The following is a 23,221-nucleotide window of genomic DNA, read 5'->3' as shown; positions in this document are numbered from 1 at the left end:
CCGAATCTCGCAGAAAAATCTGAGTGTGTACCAATTTTTCAACACCAGCTTGTGTACTCTGAAAAATACAGCAATTTACAGCAGTTTTCCTATTTCAAAAATCTAGTATTTGGAAAAAGCGTAGGGAAATTTCAATGCACGAAGATGTTTATAAAAGGGAAATGATGCTGAAAATATTTCAAAGCCCATTTTTTTGAATCTCGAGAATGCTAGAACTTCAAAAGAAAAGTAAAAGTTTTATTGTTAAAATTACTCCTATTTCTAAAAAGCTTGAAATATGACCAATTTTTTTCTGAATTTTGCGAATCAAGATTCACAGTCAAGTTATCGTGAAAATAACATATAGTTGGACATTTTTTGTAGTCTGGAAGGTATGGCTTAAACTTCATTATATTACGGTCCAAACTTTAATGCTGTATTTATTTTGAAAATCTGCTCTAGAACTCCTTGAACTTTGTGCCACTTGAGCGGGCGCTTCTTTGATGACAAAATAAATTTAGCATTTATTATACATTTTTAAGAACACTTCTGTAGAAATATTCATACAATTGATTTTGACGCCTCTAAATCATTTTTAAATATGATAAACCAAATTATCCAGTTATTTGTAAAAAAAAAACTTTATATTTTGGCGCCCTATCTGTTTTAAATACCTAATGAGAATGCTATGAATGACATCAAAAATAGTACTATCACCGATTTCGGCGGCGCCCTTGGCGGTCGGCAACTACGCCAACCCCCAGATGAGTTTTTGTTTTTAAGTTTATCATTGCTATGTTTTTACCAACGGGAGCGAATGACCCATAAGGTTAAAGTTCCCCCAACAAAATCAACAACATCATTGCTATGTGTTTGTTGTGAATTTTTTTTATAAAAAGTTAAATGTAAAATTTCTACTTAAATAGTCAAGCTAAAAATTAGTTTTGATTAATTCAACCTATCTTTGTAACAATTGCAAACGTTTTCAAGTTACTTTAAGTAAAAAATATTTCGAAATAACTTTCTAAATATTTCCTTTTGACAGTGAAGCACCAAATTAAACCTTATCGTGGATCCATTAAAACCGTCCTACCCACTAATCTGGGTCGCCTAATTACGGGTGGAAATTTATGTAATTTCCCGACCACACCAAATCGTAAATCTCTTGACAACTTGTTATTCGTTCGGATTGATTTATGTTTTACATTTTTCCTCATTACATGACTTCCCACATAACTTTGCATCTATTCCTGTGGCAGTTGGGATCACCACCAAAATCAACAGAACCCGAAATGTTCCCAAATAGTACACGTGTATTTTCTCTTGCCCCGAAGCACTGTGATTGCAACCAGCTGCCAAAACCAGAAATCATCGTGGGCTTTCCCCTGGTTTTTCTCAACATTCGAAACCGAGCAAGAACGAAACGAACGCAAGAAAAAAATCAATCTCCCAAGCATCCCCGCCGTGTGGCTGCCAGGAAAATGTGTTTCTAATTTTCCTCCAATTGTCGTTGTGTTTTTTTTTTCTTTCGAAACGCAATTTGTCACATTTTTGGGCCCCTGGCAAACTTCCACTTCTCAAGTTCAAAGTTGAGTCAAAACACTCAACGAAGATTATCAAAATAGAAAACATTAGTGAACGCGCGCGAGCGCGCTCGCAGTGATGATGAAGATTGAGTGACTTAAGATTCACTTTTTGGTGGAGGACGTACGTTTCCGCCACAGGAAAAACGCTCTGTAGTACCTACATGGTGCTTGTTTGAGTGACATTGTGTCAGCATTGATTGACTTTCATTACAGGAAAAAGAAAAACTTCGAATTTGGAAATCATAGGCAACGAGCGCGCCAACCTGCACTGAACTTTGGAAATTAATTCAGCTGAAAACTTAATGACTGGGCTCCAGGGCGGAGAGGGGTCGTCGGCCTTTGAAAACTGTTTGAACTTCGAAATGGAATGCAGAACGGGACGGCGTTCGATGTTGATTCAAGGAAAGTGGTTGGAAATGAAAATTGATTGAAGTAAATTGAAGGCCATGCCATAATGTTAAAATGGGCGTGCTGGCGTAGCTGGGTGCTTTCCGGAAATCAGTTTTCATTATGCTAGTGGGAAATTTGCCATTTAAATTCTACGGAAGCTTGACTTCGAATGAAACATAAATTAATTAGCTGCCGTGGTGACATTGTAACTTGAAAACTCGGAAATGCTAATTTTATTGAATTTCTATGAATATTTTGTTACAAATAGAAAACAAGTTTAAACATATGTTTTGAAGGTTTTAATCAATATCGTTAAATAAATAAGATTTAATGCTATTCTTAATCTAGTCTAAAATAAATTTATTTAAATACACTTAAAATACTAGCCCAAACAAATTTTTGTTCAAAATCTTCATAGGTCTAAAGGAAATAAAAGTCTAATCAATTGAAAACAGCATGAAATGCATTTTGCTGCGTTGATTATCAAATTGATTTAGTATGTTTGGGCTCGATTAAAAAAAACTAATTTTCTGTGAAATTTCAGTGTATAACCACAGTCCATTCAACTGTGAGGATGAGTAATTGTTGTTGTTTTTTTTTACTCAGATTTTCCAGGCGGTTTTTCTGTGATCAAAGGAACCATTTTTTTTTTTTGGTTTGTCCATAAAAGTGTCTATACAATTCTGGCAACTAATTGTGAAGAAATCTTCTAATCAATTTAGTTTTTCGACAAAATTGGATAAAAGGTATTGGCCACGACTCTTCTAAAAAAAAATCACATTCTAAAAAAACTACCCACTTTTGAAGATAACTTTTTATCACAAAAAAAATCCAAAATCATTTGATTTTTGGTCCGAAATTTGGACCCGAATCATGATATTTTTCAAGAAATACTGTTTTAAAAATAAAATTTCATGCCTAAACCTGCATTGTTATGTTAAAATTGAATTTGCTGTCGAAAAGTATACTACAATTATTTTTAAACAAGTGTCCCATTTTCCAATTTAATCCATCTCAAGTTTGATTCACATTTCTTAAAATATTGTTTCAAAAGGCTAAATCTCAAATCTGTTTTAAATTAAAACATATGAAAAATTTGCCGTTCAAAAAAGATGTGACAACGATACATTTTAAAGTGATTTAAGAGCGAGTTTTTCACCAATCTGTAACAGGTCGTATCGAGGTGCTCCGATTTGGATGAAACTTTCAGCGTTTGTTTATCTATACATGAGATGAACTCATGCCAAATATGAGCCCTCTACGACAAAGGGAAGTGGGGTAAAACGGGCTTTGAATTTTGAGGTCGAAAAAACATAAACAATTTTGAAATTGCTCGCATTTCCGTAAAACTTCATCGATTTCAATTCTTTTAGATGCATTCGAAAGGTCTTTAGAAGCACTTCAAAATGTGCCATAGACAACCAGGATTGGTTTGACTTTTCCTCTTAGCTTTTGCAAATTACTGTCAAACATTGATTTTTTTAAACCTTAATATCTTTTTGCAACAGCCTCCAACACCCATACTCCCATAGGTCAAAAGTTAGGGAATTTCATGGACTATAAGCCTACGGTAATAACTTTTTGGCCAATCGCAGTTTTTCTCATAGTTTTTCGATTTTTCTATTACAAACTTTTTACAACGTTAGTTTTTGCCCTGTAGGCTCCCATAGCGACACTTTTTGGTCTCATTTTTGTCATATTCGGAATCCTCGGACAATTTCACGTTAGTTAGAAGTATTGGAGTTGTAAATTTGATTGGAAAAATTGCTATTTAGAATGAATTAAAATATTTTTTTGCAATTCCGTCGTGAAACTACTTACTTTTCCTGTCATTCTTGAACGATGAAATAGCCTACTTTTCTGTACCAAAAATAACAGAATCGAATAGCAACACTTTTCAAAATAACTTGTTTCTAAATGTAACACTTTTCAACATTTTTTTGATTTAAACGATTTATTGACAAAATACATGAAAATTTGACATAAAATTTCACTCAGTGAATTACAAAAAATGTTGTATGGAACTCGTTGCAAAACTTGATTTTTTCAGCACTCTTCGTATTTATCCAACTCGGTGAACCTCGTTGGATAAATGTACGACTCGTGCTGAAAAAATCCTCTTTTTGCAACTTGTTGCATAAACTACTATTTAACAATTTGTTGGATTAGGGGTAAAACAGGTTTTCGCCTACTTGATACAGCATTTGACGTATTGATCAAAGGGAAATAAGATCTATTTCTTTTTTCAAAAATGTTTTATTTAATTATTTTTTAAATCAAAATTACAACTCCAATACTTCTAACTAACGTGAAATTTTCCGAGGATTCCGAATATGACAAAATTGAGACCAAAAAGTGCCGCTATGGGAGCCTACAGGGCAAAAACTAACGTTGTAAAAAGTTTGTTATAGAAAAATCGAAAAACTATGAGAAAAACTGCGATTGGCCAAAAAGTTATTACCGTAGGCTTATAGTCCATGAAATTACCTAACTTTTGACCTATGGGAGTATGGGTGTTGGAGGCTGTTGCAAAAAGATATTAAGGTTTTAAAAAAATCAATTTTTAACAGTAATTTGCAAAAGCTATGAGAAAAAGTTAAACCAATCCTGAATGTCTATGGCTCATTTTGAAGTGCTTCAAAAGACCTGTCGAATGCATCTAAGAGAGTTGGAAATGATGAAGTTTTACTGAAATGCGAGCAATTTTAAGATTTTTTATGTTTTTTGGACCTCAAACTTCAATGCCCGTTTTACCCCACTTCCCTTTGTCGTAGAGGGCTCATATTTGACATGAGTTCATCTCATGTATAGACAAACAAACGCTGAAAGTTTCATCCAAATCGGAGCACCTCGATACGACTTCTAGAACAAACCGAGCAATATTTACAAATACCTACTGCCTCTTAAAATATCCCAAGAATGCGTTTTATTCATCCCATGTGTGAGTAGCGCGTCCTAAAAAAAACCAGCAAAATGCTAGGGATCATTTCGTCGTGCACTTGTCACTCGTGAAATTTTGACTAAATTGAGTAAAAGACGTAGATTTCAACGCCTCACCTTTTGACCTTTACAGTTCCCCAAAACATGATTTCAATCCAGGAATTGAAGTTGCATTTGAACGCAATTTAAAAAAAGTCATTATTCATTTAAAAAAAAGTCAACGAATCATTTCCAATCCACTTAAAATGAAAAAAAAAAATCGGTGCAGACTATACACAGTTAAAAAATATGGTAAAAATGAAATTTTTCATCAGTTTCTGTTGAATTTCACATTTTTAAACATAATTCTTGATAAAATTACTCAAAAAAGTGGAAATATTTTTCCAACCACATTTTCAACATTTTTTTTACTGAGTAGAGAGTTTTGCCTCCGCAGTGATCAATTATAATTAAGGTTCAATAAAGCTGCAATAAAAATGGTGTAATTGCATTTCGATTATTTTTTTAAGTTGAGCTGGCGATTTGGCGTCATCCATAAAGTATGTCACGCTCTAGGGGGGGAGGGGGGGTCTGAGAAAGTGTGACATTGCGTGTTATAAGTATAGGGAAAGCGTGACAAAAGGGGGGAGGGGGGGGGGGGGTAAATTTTGGCTGATTTTAGCGTGACGTACTTTATGGATGAAGCCTTTCCTGCTTTTTTGGAAAAATAATTAAAATTTCAGGTGTCTGAAATGCAAAAATATATTCTTACAGGCGTCACTACTGATGAAGCTTTTTAACCCTTTAATGTTGTTAAACTCAACTATTTTTACTCCGTTTAAATAAATGAGTTTGAGCAAAGTTTGTGCAATCCAATAAAATATTTGTTAAGGTAACATTTAGTGTTTTATTTTGATTAACTTCTTTTCTTTATAAACATTCCAGTATATTTTTATGCATTTTAGCAGTTGGTTTGACACCAACTGTTGTCAAACGAACGGGGTAATTTTTTAGTTTGACACCCCTTTTACACGGAGTTCACGCAAACTTTCAAACGTATGTTTTGATAGTGTGCGTGAGCGCCGTGTAAAAAGTGACAGATCGTTACTTTTTAGTTTGACTTTGACCAACCAACGGGGTACAAACTATAAAAGTGTCAAACGAAAATGTGACCAACCACCGGGGGTTGAGTGTACGACAAATTAAACAAACGGGATGTATATAAAAACAAAACAGTGAATCAACCATAAGTTTGATTAGGGTATCATCGTCATTTTTGGATTGATAATGTTTTTTTTTTCAAATAATAAAATTTGTCAAAATTGTCCCATGGACTTTATAAATTTGTCCAGTGTACTTTATTAAGATCACTAGGAAAAAAATCTGCTATTTCTCAACAGTTTGAGAGCTAAATCGACATAATTTCGTTACGGGATGTATTGCAACTTTCTAATCAATATACATACATTCAAAAGCTCTAAAGATTAGGGCGTCCAATTTTTATTTTTTTAAATCGTGGGAATTCCTGTGATATTATAAAAACTCTCATAAAATTCAAGCCTTTAATATTTGTTATGTTTTTCAAGCATAAAATGACAGATTTTTTTTAAATATTTGACAGCAATTTTGTAAAATAAATAGCAACTATCTCCAAAATACGAGATTAGTGTTTGTGTGCAATAAAAATTCTTGCTAATAGCCTTTTCAACCAAATTTGGAAAAAGCATGAAATAGCCGTAATTAAAAAAAAAAACAAGCGAAAATGAACGGCTTTTATAAAAGGTCGGGTTTGCGTACCTCTACTGTCACTTACCTTTGCATCATGAATAATCTTTGCAAGCTACACACAAATATTGAGGAAAGTCAGTACTTTTTCAATCGATAAAAAACATCAACACAGTATTTAATTTTTGCCAAAATATATTTACTTTTATTTTCAGTCTCCTTTTAAAATCTACGGTTCAAGTACACATCGCACACTTTATATTTCTTGTAGTAGCACTCAACCTTTAAAATATTTACTCTCTGATATCTTAAAAAGAAAGTGGGATGATGGAAAAGACTAACTTTTCGACAAACTCCTAAAATATTTACACAATCCTAAATAATCGCAGACTCGCACACGCTCACATCTTTTCACTCCCAATCTCTAATTAAAATATGAAATTAATGCATAATAACACAGTCAATGTTTGCTCCTCAAATCTTCCTCTTCGGAGAATTCGTTTATCGCCGACCCAAGGGTCGCGGTTTCTCCTCGTGCTGCTGCTGCTGCTGCTGTCTCCACGTGCCCAGCAGGTCACCCTCGGACTCGTCCCGCCCCTCCACCTTCTCGGGAATCGTTACCACCGTCGAAGGCGACGTCGTCGTCCCACCCCGGCCCACAAAGTTGTAGTGGATTTCCTCCAAGATGGTGACGGCGAGCCAGTTTTGGGGCCGTGACTCGAAGAACTTGACCGTGGCCGGCGGATGGACCGACGTGGGCTGCGCGGGAGGCGGGTTCTGCCGCTGAAGCTGCTGCTGGCGGTAAATGTGCTCGACGGCGTCCTCGTAGCTCGGTAGACCGGAAGCGACGGTGTACGAGGGCAGGGTGGCCGCCGTTTCGGGGTCATACGGTGGGGGTGACTCCACGTCACCCACCAGGGTGCCGTGCGGCGTCTGGTGGCAACTGGTGATGGACACTGGAGGGAGAGAAGGGAAAACGGGACTCAATTAGTTTGGTTGGCTATAATTGTTGTTGGTGAACTCGTGCTGAAGGTTGCGAAGCTGCGGCGGTGGAATTGATTGGCAGTGTAAATTAATTAGATTTGTTGGGCTTTCCGGGGTGCAAGTTCGTAACGTGCTGGTTACAACGAGCTCGGTAATGATGGCATAGGTCAGTGGAGAGATTTGGTTTAAGTTGACCTTCAACAAGTTCTACAGCAGAGCAGAATTTGCCATCTCTTAATATTCTTATGAAATTTATGTTTTAGGTTAATATTCATCGATTTTTTTATAAATAATTAAAGTGATGTACATATGTAAGACAAAGTAAGCTATATTTATAAATGCTTTTTAAATCCCTTTAAAAAGTAGCAAAGTATTTGTGTTTATGCTTGCTTAACAATTTCAATAACAATTTTCGGGTTCGAAACAAACCTCCAACGAATTTATATTTGCAAACTAAGTCCCACAAAATTAAAAATTCTCGCGGCAATTTAGTGCTAATTTGATTTGGGTTCGACCTAACTTTGTTGCGCGAATTTGGCTTTGCAATTTAATAAAACGTGCGACGAATAAATGGTTTCTGTTTCCGGCCTTCATTGTGGTACCGAGTTTCAACGCAGAGTTCCAAGAATTGTTGACACTAAAGCATTATTCGGGAAAAGTGGAAAGGTCAAACATGCGCATTTAAATTGCTAAATAAATAGTGTAAATAAACGAGTGGCAATAATTTCAAATAAAAATTAAGGAAAAAACCAAACCGTGTACCAACTATTTTATGAACACACTTTTTTTGTTTGTACCCCGCTGGTTGTCCAAAGTCAAACTAAAAAATGACGAACTGTCACTTTTACACGGCACTCACGCACACTATCAAAACAAACGTTTGGCAAGTGTGTGTGAACTTGGTGTAAAAGAAGTGTCAAACTAAAAAGTGACCTGTTCGTTGTCTAAAATTTTCAGAGTTTTAGAAGTAGTTCAATCATTCAAATGAGTTATTTTATATATAGATTATTTCCTGATATTTCCAAATCAAACAGTTGAAGTCAACAGCAATTTTTAGTGTAATATTTCTGTACAATATTAAACACATTTCCATCTGTCCCTAAAGTAATCCCACAAAACCGCCACCATCACGTACGCAAAATGATGATTACAAGAAAATTCACCACCCCTCCGATCAAGCCCACAATATTGGTATTTCCATGCCCAAAATGCCACCATGATTACCGCATTCGTCACATGCACAGCAGCAAGTGTTGCCACTGCCCGTGGTGTGTTGGTTGGGTGGGTGGGAAGCCACAGCAACGTTATTTTCCCAATAAATGTTGCATCGTAATCTCACTCACCCCCCTTAACGTAGGGCCGCCACCCCCTCCGACTTTTCCGAGGAAAAATCTCATGCATAAAAGAACAGTATCGTACACATTGTGGAGCAAACCAAGCAGCGCGGCATGTGCAGCGAATGGATCTTTCTTCCTGCAAAACGAAAATCTTGAACATTTGCAAAACACCCCTCGAGAAGACTGCCTCTGTGACAAGAAAGTGGTTGGGTGGTGGATCGTTGCCAATACCAATCATTTCACCTCCCTCCACCTTTCCCAGTAACCCCACATCCGTTGGAACTGGACTTTTGGTTGGATTCGAAGAAAAGGGATATGTGGATATGTGTAGCGAGCTCAAAGCAACATTTCCACATCGAAACCATTTATCACTTTCCAATTTCAAAAGATCTCCCCGAACCCTGTGTAGCATGTGTCTGTGGAGAAATGGGAAATATATTGGGGAAAATGCGTGAAAAGCGGCCGCGCCCGGATTGGATCCTTTTCAGCATCAAATGAATCATGTAATGGGAAGTACAAAACGGATCCTCTTCTGGGGCGTTTCAAAAGATTTTAATGGAATTTTCTCAAGCATGTGTAAATAGTTGTGGAAGCTTGAAAGCTTGGTGAATTGTTATCAAAAGCTATTGAGCTTATAAACTGGAGATATGAGCTCTTCTTTTCTGAAAGGCTGTTATGTTGAACATGAATAAAATACGCTTGTTTAACTGTAAAAAAATAAACCATGCTTTCAACAACATGATTTTTTGAACAATTTATTTTGTGTAATTGAATGAATTAATTGTAATAGAAAAAAAAACGATCATTGATCCAACATTGAAAACTATTAGAATCGCTTCTCTGCAAATACCCCTCGGAGAAAGAGCGCTTTTATCGTATTTCATATTATCTTCCCGGAAAATTTCAGCTTCAATTCCATTCTGGGTCAGAGTCAGTGTGGGAAACGGGAATAATTCGATTATTTGATACACTCGGCTAAAAATAGAAACATCTCAGCGCTCTCGAAGATTTGCGGGGCTGATAAAATTAATTACTCGGAATTGTCTTGGGAATTTAGCTGTTTCTGTTTTCCGGCATAAAAGTTGGTTAAATTAAGTTTATGTTTGCAATGAGTAGTTCGATAGTCCTATGGAAAATTATCCAAGCTTCAAAAAATTATGATGTTTTGGAATCGAGAAGCGTCAACTATCCATTGCCATTATAATTGCATGAATTTTTTTTTCGCAAAATACGCATTTTTAATGTTTTTTGAAATTGCAATGTTTCTCAAAAATACTCAAAATTTTTGTTATTGCCATATGGGTATCAAGTGATCGAAATTTTGAAATAAATTTTGAGTGTAATAACAATTTTTTTAAGAGTACACAAAATTTTCATAAAACTACGTATTTTTATAAAATACTCAAAGTTTCAGTTTTTTGCAATATGGCTATCAAATAATCGGGATTTTTACATAGGAATGTAATAACAACATTTTTTGAAAATAATTCAAATTTTCACAAAACTATGTATTTTCGAAAAAATACTTAAAATTTTAGTTTTTTACAACATGGATATCAAATGACCGGGATTTTTTAAAACATTTCAAAAGTAATTACAACATTTTTTGAAAATACTAAAATTTTTCACAAAACCACATATTTTCGAAAAAAAAACTCAAAATTTTCAGTAATAGTAATATTGGTATCACACGATCGGGAATTTTGTATACGTTTTGATAGTGCCTATAGATATTTTTCGAATTTTTTAAATTTCCACAATTCTTCCACAAAATTCCCGATAGCTGACAATTTTGAGTATTTATACGTGGAAATTTTTTGAGTATTTTCAAAAAAAAAATTGTTATGCATAAGAAATGTATGATAAATCCCGATAAATTAATACAAATATTGTAAAAAAAACTGAAACTTTGAGTATTTTTTTTCGAAAATACGTACTTTTGTGAAAATTTTGAGTACAGTCGTGCCTCGGTTTAGCACCGCATATGTGGGATGCAAAACCGAGGCGTGCATAACTGAAGCACAGAGCTTATGGTATTTTAGCTATATGGTAGACATTGGCTATAATCGTATAAAAAATCATGCAAAAATCAATGTTATTATTCGTGATGATGTCAGCTATCCATTTAAATAATAATTTCATGAAAATTTTCACAAAAATATGTGTTTTTCCTGTGTTTTGAAAATGCATTTTTTTCTCTAAAGAAACTAAAAATAGTATATTGTTAATGCAATATGAGTATCAAATGATCAGATTTTTTTTCATACATTTTTAATGTTTAATATATTTTTTTTGAAAATGCTCAACATTTTTACAAAACTACGTATTTTCGAAAAAAAACTCAAAATTTCAGTTTTTACAATATGGGTATCAAACGATTGCGATTTTTTTATACATTTCGATCATAATAACAACATTTTTTGAAAATACTCAAAATTTCCAAAAAACAACGTATTTTTGAAAAAATACTCAAAATTTCAGTTTTTACAATATGGGTATAAAATGATCAGGATTTTTTCATACATTTCGAATGTAATAACAATATTTTTTAGAAATACTCAAAATTTTCACAAAACCACGTTTATTCGAAAAAAATATTCAAAATTCCCATCGGGACTGGCAACACCAGCCAGCAACAGTCAAGTGTTCGGAGCTCTTCAGACTTTTCGATTTTTTCGCCGTAATTTACCGTGATTACCCGCGAGTTTGCTCCTCCAGCATGCCAAGGGCCAGCCGTGGCCGAGGCAGTTCGAGTGCGGCCTCGAAAAACCCGCGAAGTTCATCTACCGGCAGAGTGCAGAAAGGTAAACACACCAATGCCGCATCGACCGCCATCGCGCACGGGAGCGTGCCCGGTGACGTCACCGATCCTTCATTTTTACACGTGTCATACCGTCCACGTGAGTCCCCGGTACGGACGAGACAATCGACCCGGGCATCCGGAAGCACTTCCGGCCAGCAGCAGCAGCAGCAGCAGTCCACCAGCACTACGAAGACAACCACTTCCAACGTTCCCACCAGCAACGAATTTGAGATGCTGAGTGGAGATGAAAACAACACCGACAGTGACAGCAGCAGTGCTGGCGACGACGATGACGATGATGAACTTGCGCGCAAGCAAGGAAAGCAGAAAAATGGTAACTCTCCGAAGGAACGACGACCACCTCCAATTTTTGTTTTGGATACGTTGGCTGACGATGTTGACGAGTTGCTTGAGGGACTCCAATATTGTCTCAAAATTAGCAAAACTTCTGTGCAAGTGATTACCCACAAAAAGCTGCATTTCGACTTGGTGGTGAAGAAGTTGAAGTTGCGAAACTTCAAATTCTTCACATTTGATCCTGCAGAGAAGGTCCCAGTGAAGATCGTCCTTCAGGGATATCCGGACCGCCCGATCTCCGACCTGGAAGAACATCTGTCGGGCGTCAAGGTTAAGCCTCGAGAGATAAAGGTGCTCTCAAAATCGACTACGGTGACAGGTACGTACACCTTGTACCTCCTGTACTTCGATCGCGGGTCCGTCAAAATCCAGGACCTACGGCGGATCAAAGCACTGGACGGCTTCTTTGTGACGTGGCGATTCTACACGAAGAATCCGGCCGACGCAGCCCAATGCCACCGCTGTCAGAAATTCGGACACGGCTCAAGAAACTGCAATCTCCCACCCCGGTGTGTAAAGTGCGGTGAGACCCACTTCACCGAAAGGTGCAGTCTTCCGCGGAAAGACCAACTGGGGGAAAACGCCCAGCAGCACAAAGCACGTGTCAAGTGCGCCAATTGTGGTGGAAACCACACGGCGAATTTCCGTGGCTGTGCCGCGCGGAAAAAGTACATCGAGGAGCAGGACAAGAAGAAGAAAGCGCCAGCGTCCCGCCAACCTCCGAAGACTTCGAGCTCGACCGCTGCAGCAGCTGGCGGTGGAGCGGCTCCATCGACCAACCCAGCGTTCCCTCCCGGTTGGGGAGGTTCGTACGCTAGAGTAGCCGCTTCTGGGGGCGGTTCTCCCCCGGGACAAGCCGATGTTACCGGTGATGATCTCTTCACGCTTCCTGAGTTTTTCGCCCTTGCTGGAGAGATGCTCACGCGCTTTCGTGCCTGCCGAAACAAGGCAGAACAATTCCAAGCTCTCAGTGAGCTGATGATGAAGTACATCTACAACGGATAAGCTGCCTTGTGCAGCGAAGTTTTTCGACGTCAATAGACAAAACATACTGTGATTTAGTTTTAAGCTTTTCTATTTCTATCCTTTTCCTTAGCAAACCTAGAAGGTTTTTTTTTTAATTTTTCCTTCTCTTGCCAAATCCATTGTTAGAATATCCAATTACATCAAAATGAATTATAGTGTAAACCATAGTTGAAAGGAACTCCAAAACTCTATTAGGTTATAAGAAATACGGAATTGTAAATTGATTATTTACTGACAAAATAAATTGAATTGAATTGAAATTGAATATTCAAAATTTCAGTTTTTTACTATATGGGTATCAAACGACTAGGATTTTTTCATACATTTCGAATGTAATAACAACATATTTTGAAAACACTCAAAATTTTCACAAAACTACGTTTTTTCCGAAAATGCTAAACCGAGGCATGACTGTACATTAGGGTGCCCAGAACTTTTTATCAGAACCTCGCTCCACAAGCTGAATTTTGTTCCTTGGGCTATTTTAGGGTTCTGAGCCAAATATGAGCAAAATCGGTCAACATTTACCCATTGATACTCAAAGGTGAAGTTTGTATGGGAAAAGTCGAAAAAGTTTATGGAAAATCCTATTTTCTTATGGTTTGCTCTGCAGGGTACGCTACTTCCATCCAAATATTCCCAAAGGTGAGATTCTCATTGGAAAATTGATGTTCTACAACTTTGTACAACATACCAAAGCTGTAAAACTTTATCCTGAAAAGTTATTAGCAATTTAAAAAAAGTCATTTTTGTATGAAAACATGTTTTTCACCAACTTTAGGCTCAAGTATCAATGGGTTAATCTCAACCAATTTCGCTCAAAATTTGCACAGATGCCTAAAATAACCCAATAAACCGTTTTCGGCTTGTGGAGCAGGGGGTCATTTTTTTCTGGGCACCCTACTGTACATCTAATTAGTCTAATACATGATTTTGATAACGTTAAACGTTGTTACTGTCAATTAAATATATAACTATTTTTTAAATCGTCCAACACATTTTTTTAAGCTTAAAAATATGAAACAAATAGTTGTGTTTTACACCAGCATTGAGAGTCAAATGATGTATAAATTTGTTTCGTTCAAAATGAGACTATTTTCCAAAAAAAAAATTGTTACATACAGCATAATAAAAAATGAGGAAACTACTCCGTGCTGAAATTCAAATACTGCTGACGTAAATTAATAATAAGATAAAGCTAAAACGAAACTATTGGCACTACGCCCCCCGGGGCATGGCCTTCCTCTAACGTGGGATTTCTGCTCCAGCGCCTCTGACGAGACAGGAGAAACCGGGACCGACGTTTTACTTCACCATCCGATAGAAGCTCAGTGGATAAGGCGGGAATCGAACCCGCGTCTCATAGCATCATCGGGATCGGCAGCCGAAGCCGCTACCCCTGCGCCACGAGACCCACCCACAGATAAAGCTATCTTAGTTAAATAGAAATCACAATATAAAATATTGTTTGAAATGCATTTTGTTTTCAAATTTACAACTGAAATGTGAATAATTTATTAAAATTATTTTTTGGCTGATATGTTTTGTTTAGAATGGTTTTTTTTTTTGCATAAACTACGGTAATGACAAACTTTGTCAAAATTGTTCCAGTTCATCAAAATAAATCTGTATGAAAAACGAATGTTGAGTGATTAATTTTTTGTCATTTTATAAAAAAAAGTTTGTATTTGGAACATTAGCCTATTTAATCACTTTAACAACTTTTTGATGTTACAGTTAAAATAGTTCTTTCCCATTCCCCAGAATGACCCATTTCCCAGAAATATTTAGGACCCTGAAAAACATGTTATATTTCCCATTTGGTATAATGCTCTTTAGCATATCGCCGTTTGGCATAAAGTGATTTGGCATAATGGCTTCATAATGGTCAATTGGCATAATGATATTAAATTTTAAACATTAATTATTCAAATTAAAAGCGATTCTTGAAAGAAGACAACGCGACTTGTGATAACTGCTGATACTAATTGATTTTTTCCTTCTTCAAGTAGGGAGAACTCTCTTTACTAGGGATAACTGCTGAAAGAAAATTCATCTTATGTCAGCATGTCACAAGTAATTAGAGTTTTCCTTTCTTTATAGGAAAGAAAATTCAACTTTAAAGAGAAACTCTTATCTGAATGTAAAAATAGTCAAACTTTGTTGTAAATAACTACGAAGACAGCCATTTAGAGGATGAATAAACAATACTAAAATGTCTGTAACAGAAATCTGGGTGCAAAAGCTATGGTTGATGTGTACCGTTAAAGGGAAATTTCAACTTTTGTCAGCAGTAATGACAGTCAGGAGAATATTCTTTAAAGGAGGGATGGTTTAACTTTTAAGGGAAATTTCAACTTTTGTCAACAATTACCACAAGTCAAAAGAGTTTTCCTTTCATTAAAGAAGGGAACATTCATCTTTTGTCAACAGTTATCACAATAAAGGCGAATTCTAAACACTTAACACTTAAGAACTGATCACATTTTGAAATAAAGTACATTCGTAATAAAAACAAACTTTTCTGGGGAATGGGTAATTCTGGAGAATGGACCATTCTGGGGAATGGGGTAGAACCGTTAAAATATCTTGAATTTGATTTTGGAAAAGGACATTTATGTTTTTTTATTTATTTATTTTCTACAGTATTTTTATAAAAAAATATTTTATTTGCGAAAACTCAACTAAACCATTTAAAATTTAATTCATTTTTTTGGAAAACAGGCAAAAAGTAAACCACTTGACAAAATAATAAAATAATTGAAATAATAGAGAACATATTATCCCTCTCTTAAGACTCTGCCTAAATTTTAGGTCTAAATCCTACAAAAAAATGTCTGCATTTTGGTCCGTTTTAAGCCAAAACTTCTCAAAAGTCGGGTACCCGGTTGAGTTCTTTATCTACCGACAAAGTCACGCCGCAAAGAACTCGTTTTGCTTTCAAATAAAATCCTCACCGGAGTCGGGATGTCAGTCTGCGCGGGTTTTGTCCCAATCCCACCCCGTTACACACAACAATTTGTCGTCTCTTATCGCCGCACGGAGAGCGAAACTTCCTCTTGGGATCACGTCCCAAAGCCAAAGTTTGGGACTGGATTTTTGTTTTTCGTTGGTCGGAACACTTTGCGCCGATATGTTTCAAGTGGCAACATAAGTAATGGAACACGAAATGAGATAAATATTTAGATTAAAACCACCGGCACCACCGCGGTACCGCCCATTACTTGCTGTGCCCCGTCACCGACCGACGACGACAACGCCGCCGAGACAGTGAGCACTTCTTGAGTGGTTCTGGTTATGAGAACCTACCTCAGGAGTATTACTGCGAGAGGAGGTGACCCTTAAAGAGTTACGTTGACTTTTTCAATACTAAAACAAATTCTGAAAAATCTCAACAAAACTACAAATGATATTGTAGGCTTATAAACTGCTTAAGATAAAAAAAAAAACAATTTCGATTCAAAAGTCCCCAAGGGTTAAACGCAGAAGCTTTCGGTACATTTCCAATTCAAGCCTTGCACCGTCTGATTTGATTAGTGTTCACAGCTTCCGAGAATCACTTCAGGCTGGTCTCGCGCCAAATTTGCGCCCAAATTTATGCTGCCAACTTTTACCCCCGTAAGGACTCTCCGGAATGCTTCGCCAAGTGTTCGCAAAGAAGGGGGAGAAAGTCTCAAGTTGGTTCGTGAAAATTAAATTTTACTCCGTCGAGTCGCGGGAAATTTGGCAATTCTATTTCGGGCGTAAGTGTTACAATGAAAGCAGTTTGAAAAGTGTTGGTTTTCGGGGGCTCTTTCTCTTCCAAGGTTTTATAGTTATTTGATGGAGCAGAGTTGTCTGGGGATAAATATTTGATCATTCTTTGTGGTGAATGGCATTAAGGCATTTTAAAATTGCGCAAATCATTAATTTAAGGCAAAAGATTTAAATTTTAGGACACCTTATATCACACTGTCCAAAAGTTTACTTCGAAAATGTTTATTTTTAAACTTTGCCAAAGTGATGCATAGAACAGAAAACTTGGTGGGCCAGATTCTGCAAATCAAATTGACCGATCCGAGTTCATTAGAAAGTTTTGGCAGGATCTATTTTGGGACGGGATTTATAAACAGATGAATCAATTTGAGTGTCCTTTTCTGACCCAGTTATTTTAAGGAGCCACTGCTTTTGTTCCGAGAATGGGTCGTTAAATTCACAATTCTCGCTACCATTCACTTTCATTCAAAAAAGAAGTTTTTAATTAATAATAAAAAAAAACAAATCTTGTTATGACTCATTCAAATAAAGATCATATTTTCTCATAAAAAAAAATCATACAATAGAATTCTAAAAAAAAAATTCTAGATTTTTAAAACTCTATTCTAATTTTAACATTTTTAAGCAAAACGTCACACAAAATATTTCAAATACCTAACATAACAATTAGGCTTATGCCAATATATAAACAAGCAAGGTTGCGATAAGAAAAATAAATGTTTTGAAATGTATTTTAAATAGTTTACAATCCGTTTTGCAAGTTTATCAATGGATATTCAATATTTAACCCTTTACAACCCAACCCCGCCTCGATTAGAAAAATCTCCAAAAATCATTTTTTGCAATTCCGTCGTGAAATTACTCACTTTTCCTGTCATTCTTGAACGACGAAATAGCCTACTTTTCTGTACCAAAAATAACAGAATCGAATAGCAACATTTTTCAAAATAAATGCTGAAAAGTAACACTTTTCAACATTTTTTGATTTAAACGATTTATTGACAAAATACATGAAAATTCGACTTTAAATTTCACTCAATGGGTGTTTTTTCAGAATTGCAAAAAATGTTGTATGGAACTCGTTGCAAAACTTGATTTTTTCAGCACTCTTCGTATTTATCCAACTCGGTGAACCTCGTTGGATAAATGTACGACTCGTGCTGAAAAAATCCTCTTTTTGCAACTTGTTGCATGAACTACTATTTTCAACCCATTTTCGATCTTTAAAAAGTATTGGATTAAAACTTTAGAAAATTAATGGGATGGAAGTTTAACTTATTTTATGTGACTTTGTCAATGTTTTTAAAAATGTATTTTTTTTAAGGGTCAACTTTGTCTGTGTTTTTTTATTAACATTTCCTATATTTTAAGTAAAAAGAAGTATGCAGTAATATTTCTAGTGTCCCAGAATATGCCTCTACGCATTTTTTACGACTTAAACGATAATGGTTCCATTTTATAGCACACGGCAAAAAAAGTGTAAATTTAGATGGTTTAATTTTAGAAGGTTGAATATTACCTCTTTTATGATGTAATTTTACCTCAATTTAGACTGAAAATGCGACATTTCGCCAGAATAGTGATCAAATTACACATTTTCAGAGGTAAAATTACACATTTTTTCTGACATAAAAGATGTACCCCTTTCCTGATGTAATATTACCATGATTTTTTTTGTGCAGCAAATGTGAAAAACTAGCAAAAAAATGGAAATGTGACTTAAAAACAGGAAAAAATTAGATAGGCAAAATGTAATGATAGGAGGTGGTAGTATAGGCCAAATACCACCAAAAATAAACATAAAATAAACAATATAAATGCAAATTAACATACTAAAAATAAAACAAGCAAAACATGAAACAAGAGAAGCAAAGTTTTTCGTAGAACAAAAGTAGCTCAAAATGACCTCCTAAACAAGGGAAAAATAAAAAAATCGAATAAATTGGGTAGTAGAGGGTTAAGCTATAATTTTTTCCCTTTTTATGACAACAAACAAAGAAAGGGGAGGGAGACAATAACTTGAAACAAAACAGAGTTGGCTTATTCCTGTTCGAGATTTTTCTTTTTTTGCTTTATAAAATCATTGAAACACAAAAGTTAGGTATTTAAAAGCATTTCCAAAATGATTATTGTTAATAAATTGCTTCAAAAAAATTATTAAAATTTTATTTAGTTTTAAATTAGAATTATGTGTTGGTTTATTTTAGCAGATGTTTGTTTTGGCGACAATAGATTAGGTTGAAGCGTCATGTTATAATCAAATAATTTATTCAAAAGTAGTTCTTCAGCCATTCCACGTCAAACAGGAAGGATCTAAACCAAAAGTGATCCGATTTGGCTTAAAGTTGGCATTGCAGTTCCTTAGCCAAAATATCTAATAGACTCATATATTTCGTTTGGTGATTAGGGTGCAACTATCGGAAATAGCTTAATATTTGAAAAGGTCTCATGAAAATTTCATTTGCTGATTTGAAGGTCTCGGGACCAAAGGGTTCATGTCTGAAAATATTTTGTCCTGATTCCTTGTAATAATATATTGTATATGTGGAGTTCTACCTTTTGATTCTATTATTTTTTGTGAAGAAGTTTGTTGTATACAAAAAAATTGGTTTTGAAAGCAAATTTATTAGTTAAAATTTAATTTAATCAAAAAATTACAAGAAAATTTGTTTTTTTCTGATATAAAAAGGATGCCAGATCAAAATTGAAAAAAATCTGGGCAAGTACCGATAGAAAATCTAAAAAAATCTGGCAAGCGAAAATCTTGCAATTTTTCATTAAACTCAGAAGTTCAATTGATCTTTTGGCCTTAAAAAGGTTGAATTTAAATTTTCATGAAAATGAATTAATTTATGAATTTATAATTTTTGTATATTTTTCTAATTTAGTTAAAACCATTTATTTTTATCACACAAAAAAAACAATCAAAATTTGCAGAAAAATAAAAATCTGGCAAAATCTGAACACTTGAAGAATCAGGCATTTCCAGATTCATCTGGCAACCTGGCAACCCTGGATAAAAATCAGGTATACTTAGTTGAATATATGAGAATGAAAAATAACACAAATTAATCCAGATTCCCTTTTCACCTGAGTCAACAACTTGGCAATCAGTCATCCTGCGTCTGATGTTAAAACAAAAAAAGGAAAACTGAGTGGGGGAAAACGTACCGCTACAACCGTGGGAAACTCACCGAGAAATCATCGAAAAGTCTTCGAGGAAATGAAGATCTGCTTCTCCATTTTTCTTATCCTTTCATCAACGAAATCAATTCTACGAAAGTACACTACGCTGATTTGCATTTGGAAAGCTCAAAGTGTCCCTGTTGCTAGCTCGTGGTATGTTCTTTCACAGAACGAAAATTTGTTCTATTTTATGGTAGAATGTGATTAACAAACTTAATCAATATTGAGTTTAGTTTTCTGTTGAATATGAAGTGGATAGTGACGTAGTTCATGGGAAATCCAGCAATGTAGCAGGGTTATTTTCAGGATTACCCAGAATTATTAATTGGAACTGATATCAGCCACGATTTTCCAATCAACCTTTTTTCGCTATAAAAATCCGGTCGCGTCCTTGTATAAATTCCATCAAGATATTACCGCCACATTATCGCACCCCCTCTATCAAAATTTATGAGCCACAATTTTTCCACCTGCCGATATCGACTCTATTTTTAGCTTCAACCCACAAAACAAAATTTTCCCACGCCACCCTCAGCTTACACTTACCACATTTCTGCCACCGGCGATACTTGTAGTACAGGTAGCACGAGCACACACAAAACAGCCCGGACAGCACGAGCAGCACCATGACCGCGCCAATCCACAAATAGCTGGGATCCACCAGGAGCGGCCCCGCACCGTCAACCCCCAGCCCGACCTCGTCCGGAAGTCCCCATCCGTACGGGCCACCCCGCTCACCGGCAAAACCCCTCAAACTGCCCATCAACTGGCCGTAATCACTCGTTGCGTTGCGGTCCTTGTGACCTGCTAGTAGTTCACTCGCTCCACTTCCCCCACGGTGACCGGTTTCTCCCAGCCCGGTGCTGCTGCTGCTGTGCAGATTCTGCCAAAACAGCGTGTAGTTGTTGTCCCGAATCAGCTTGTCAAAGTCCGCCGTCGAGGAGGGCACTTCGAACGTGATCCGCGACTCCAGGTTGTCGTGCAGCATGGTCGTAACGGTTCTCGCGCAAAACACTTCATAAGATCCCACCCGGTCAAGTCACTTCACTCTCCTGTTGCACACCGACACCGACTTGGGTATATTCCAAAGGTCTCTTCGAGCAGGTCTCGTCCGAAAAGCACTTCCGTTCCGTACGGCGTCCACTCGACAACTGAAGGCCAAGCACAGAACGCACAGCATAGATCAGCATGCTGGCTTGGAGGGTTCTGACGGTGGGAATGCCGCACCAACATAAGCATAGCAGGAACAGCTGATTCGCGTTGGACTTCAGGATGAACTCGCTGGTATTGGTGAACAGCAGCATGCGAAAGAGAGGGTGGATTTATGCTGTCAGTGTTTTGATGACGCTCTCTCTTTTTGAGTGAGAGTTGGAGAGTAAAGTTATGCTTCCTATGTGTGAAGGTATGCTGTCGGTTATGCGATGTAATGCAATTTCAAAAAGAAGGAATGAGCAGCGATTCGGAAAAGGACAACAAGAAAGAGGCACAGTGAAGAGAAGATTAAGGACGCAAGGTAGCCGAAAATGGCCCCCAAATTTTGTTTTTACTAAAATGGTAATTTCTCGAAAACTACAACACCTATCAATCTAATTTATAATTTGTTCTCTTGGGGGATGTCTAACGAAGATTTTCCGCCACGATTGAGATTGATAAGTTGAATATGGAGTTCTCATATTTTACCAAAACTTAACATTTTATAAAAAAATGTGGATTTGACGAACTTCTGGTAAAGCGTGGAGGCACAATGCCATACCGAGAGCCCAAATCAAGTACAAGCAAGCTTCGCAAGTCAATTCCCTCTGGAACGGCGTTTAGTTTCATTAGGTTTGAGGCTTAGTATGGTAATTAGAAGCAATTTTCTAAATAAATATTTTCAATATTTTCAAACCATTCGACATCATGCAACACGCGTGCAACACGCGCGTGGCATACATACGTTGTACGCTACAACAACAACAAAGCAAGCAAGCAGCGGTGCAGACAGCAATAGGGTATTCACTGTAACCAATTTATGACTGGTAACTTTTACAAACATCTTACTCATTTTACTAAATAGTTTTGCTCGTTTTTTTAGTTTTATGAAATTTGTGTACAATTGATTACGATTTTATATTTAATTTTTCGTTGAAATCTGCTCAATTCATCATCGATTCTTTCCCAAATTTGATTAGATTTTATTGCTGTGCGTATAAAATAGAAAAGTTCAATATTGTATTTCAATAAAGCTTTAGAACTCAAATCAATATTTTGTACAAGAAGTCATCGGTTTGAGTATTACTCTATTTCCTTTCCGCGGGGCGTCTACCACGTTTGTTTTTGCAGCGCATGATAGTAGTTGTGCTGGGCCAAACGGGCATGAAGCGTGGTGGTAGTGAAGTGTGCTTGCTTGTTATGTTGCAAACGGATGCGGGATGATGCATGCATTTCATAACTTTTAAGATTCTCAAAACATTAAATATGTTTAGAAAACCAGTTGAAGTCTTTAGTATACGGAAATGACCTTTACATAAACTATTTGCTTCTCGTACAAAAAAAAAAATATTAAGAGTTATCTTGAAAATGTTTGCAATAAGTTTTGCAATATTTTTTTTTTATTGATTTTTATAAAATTTTCCAAGAAATGAGGATATATCTTCAGAACAAAGTGTCTGATCGATGAGTTGTCTAGGGACAAAATGAAGATGCCTAAATCAATAAATTTTATAAAAGTGTATTAGGCTGATGTAAATATTATTTAGAAGTTTATGTCCCTCGACACATGTGAAGATTGCAAAGGCCTGTCACGAAATTCTAGCAGAGTTCTAGCATATTTCTCACAGAGCTGGAAATTCTTACAGCATTCAAGCATAAATGTTCCACGATTCTGGTAGAATCAGCTTTGCTAGAATATATCGTGACTGGGGAGAGGGGAAGTAGAATAAAAAGTAATATTTCAAGCCACGATTTTAAAATATAAAAGAATAAAATAATAATTATTCGCTGGCTCCTATTTTTTTTAAACATTTTTAAAGGAAAGCGTAATAAACTCTGAAAAAATTGCTTCTGACCTATTTGGTTTCATATTATTATTGGCTGGATTGAAGATAATTTCGAGCATACCCCCCACCTCTCCCCCATCAAACATTATACCTCTGTACAAAATCGACAACAAAAATCTTTTGAGTAAAAGTTAT

General features: G+C 36.2%; 1 protein-coding gene across 1 annotated transcript; it reads right to left on the bottom strand.

Annotated features, from left to right (window-relative positions):
• Nucleotides 1-6,776: 6,776 nt before the first annotated feature.
• On the bottom strand, nucleotides 6,777-21,221 carry LOC120421581 (protein commissureless 2 homolog). Its single transcript, XM_039584813.2, has 2 exons — nucleotides 20,595-21,221; nucleotides 6,777-7,555 (listed from the first exon to the last, which is right to left on the bottom strand). The coding sequence occupies exons 1-2, from the start codon at nucleotides 21,034-21,036 to the stop codon at nucleotides 7,101-7,103; spliced, it is 897 nt and encodes a 298-aa protein (XP_039440747.1). The 5' UTR covers nucleotides 21,037-21,221; the 3' UTR covers nucleotides 6,777-7,100.
• Nucleotides 21,222-23,221: the final 2,000 nt, after the last annotated feature.

This window comes from Culex pipiens, chromosome 2, assembly GCF_016801865.2.
Source record: "Culex pipiens pallens isolate TS chromosome 2, TS_CPP_V2, whole genome shotgun sequence".
Taxonomy (NCBI): Eukaryota; Metazoa; Arthropoda; class Insecta; order Diptera; family Culicidae; genus Culex; species Culex pipiens.
Note: the sequence above shows the minus strand (reverse complement) of the source record. Positions and strands in the feature narration are given on the sequence as shown.

What these genes read in the sequence shown, in the direction of transcription:
- LOC120421581 (XM_039584813.2), bottom strand. Translation starts at nt 21,036, where the DNA reads ATGCTGCACGACAACCTGGAGTCGCGGATCACGTTCGAAGTGCCCTCC. An exon ending in TCGCCGGTGGCAGAAATGTG is followed by an intron (nt 7,556 to 20,594) that starts GTAAGTGTAAGC and finishes CTCTCCCTCCAG; the next exon opens with TGTCCATCACCAGTTGCCAC.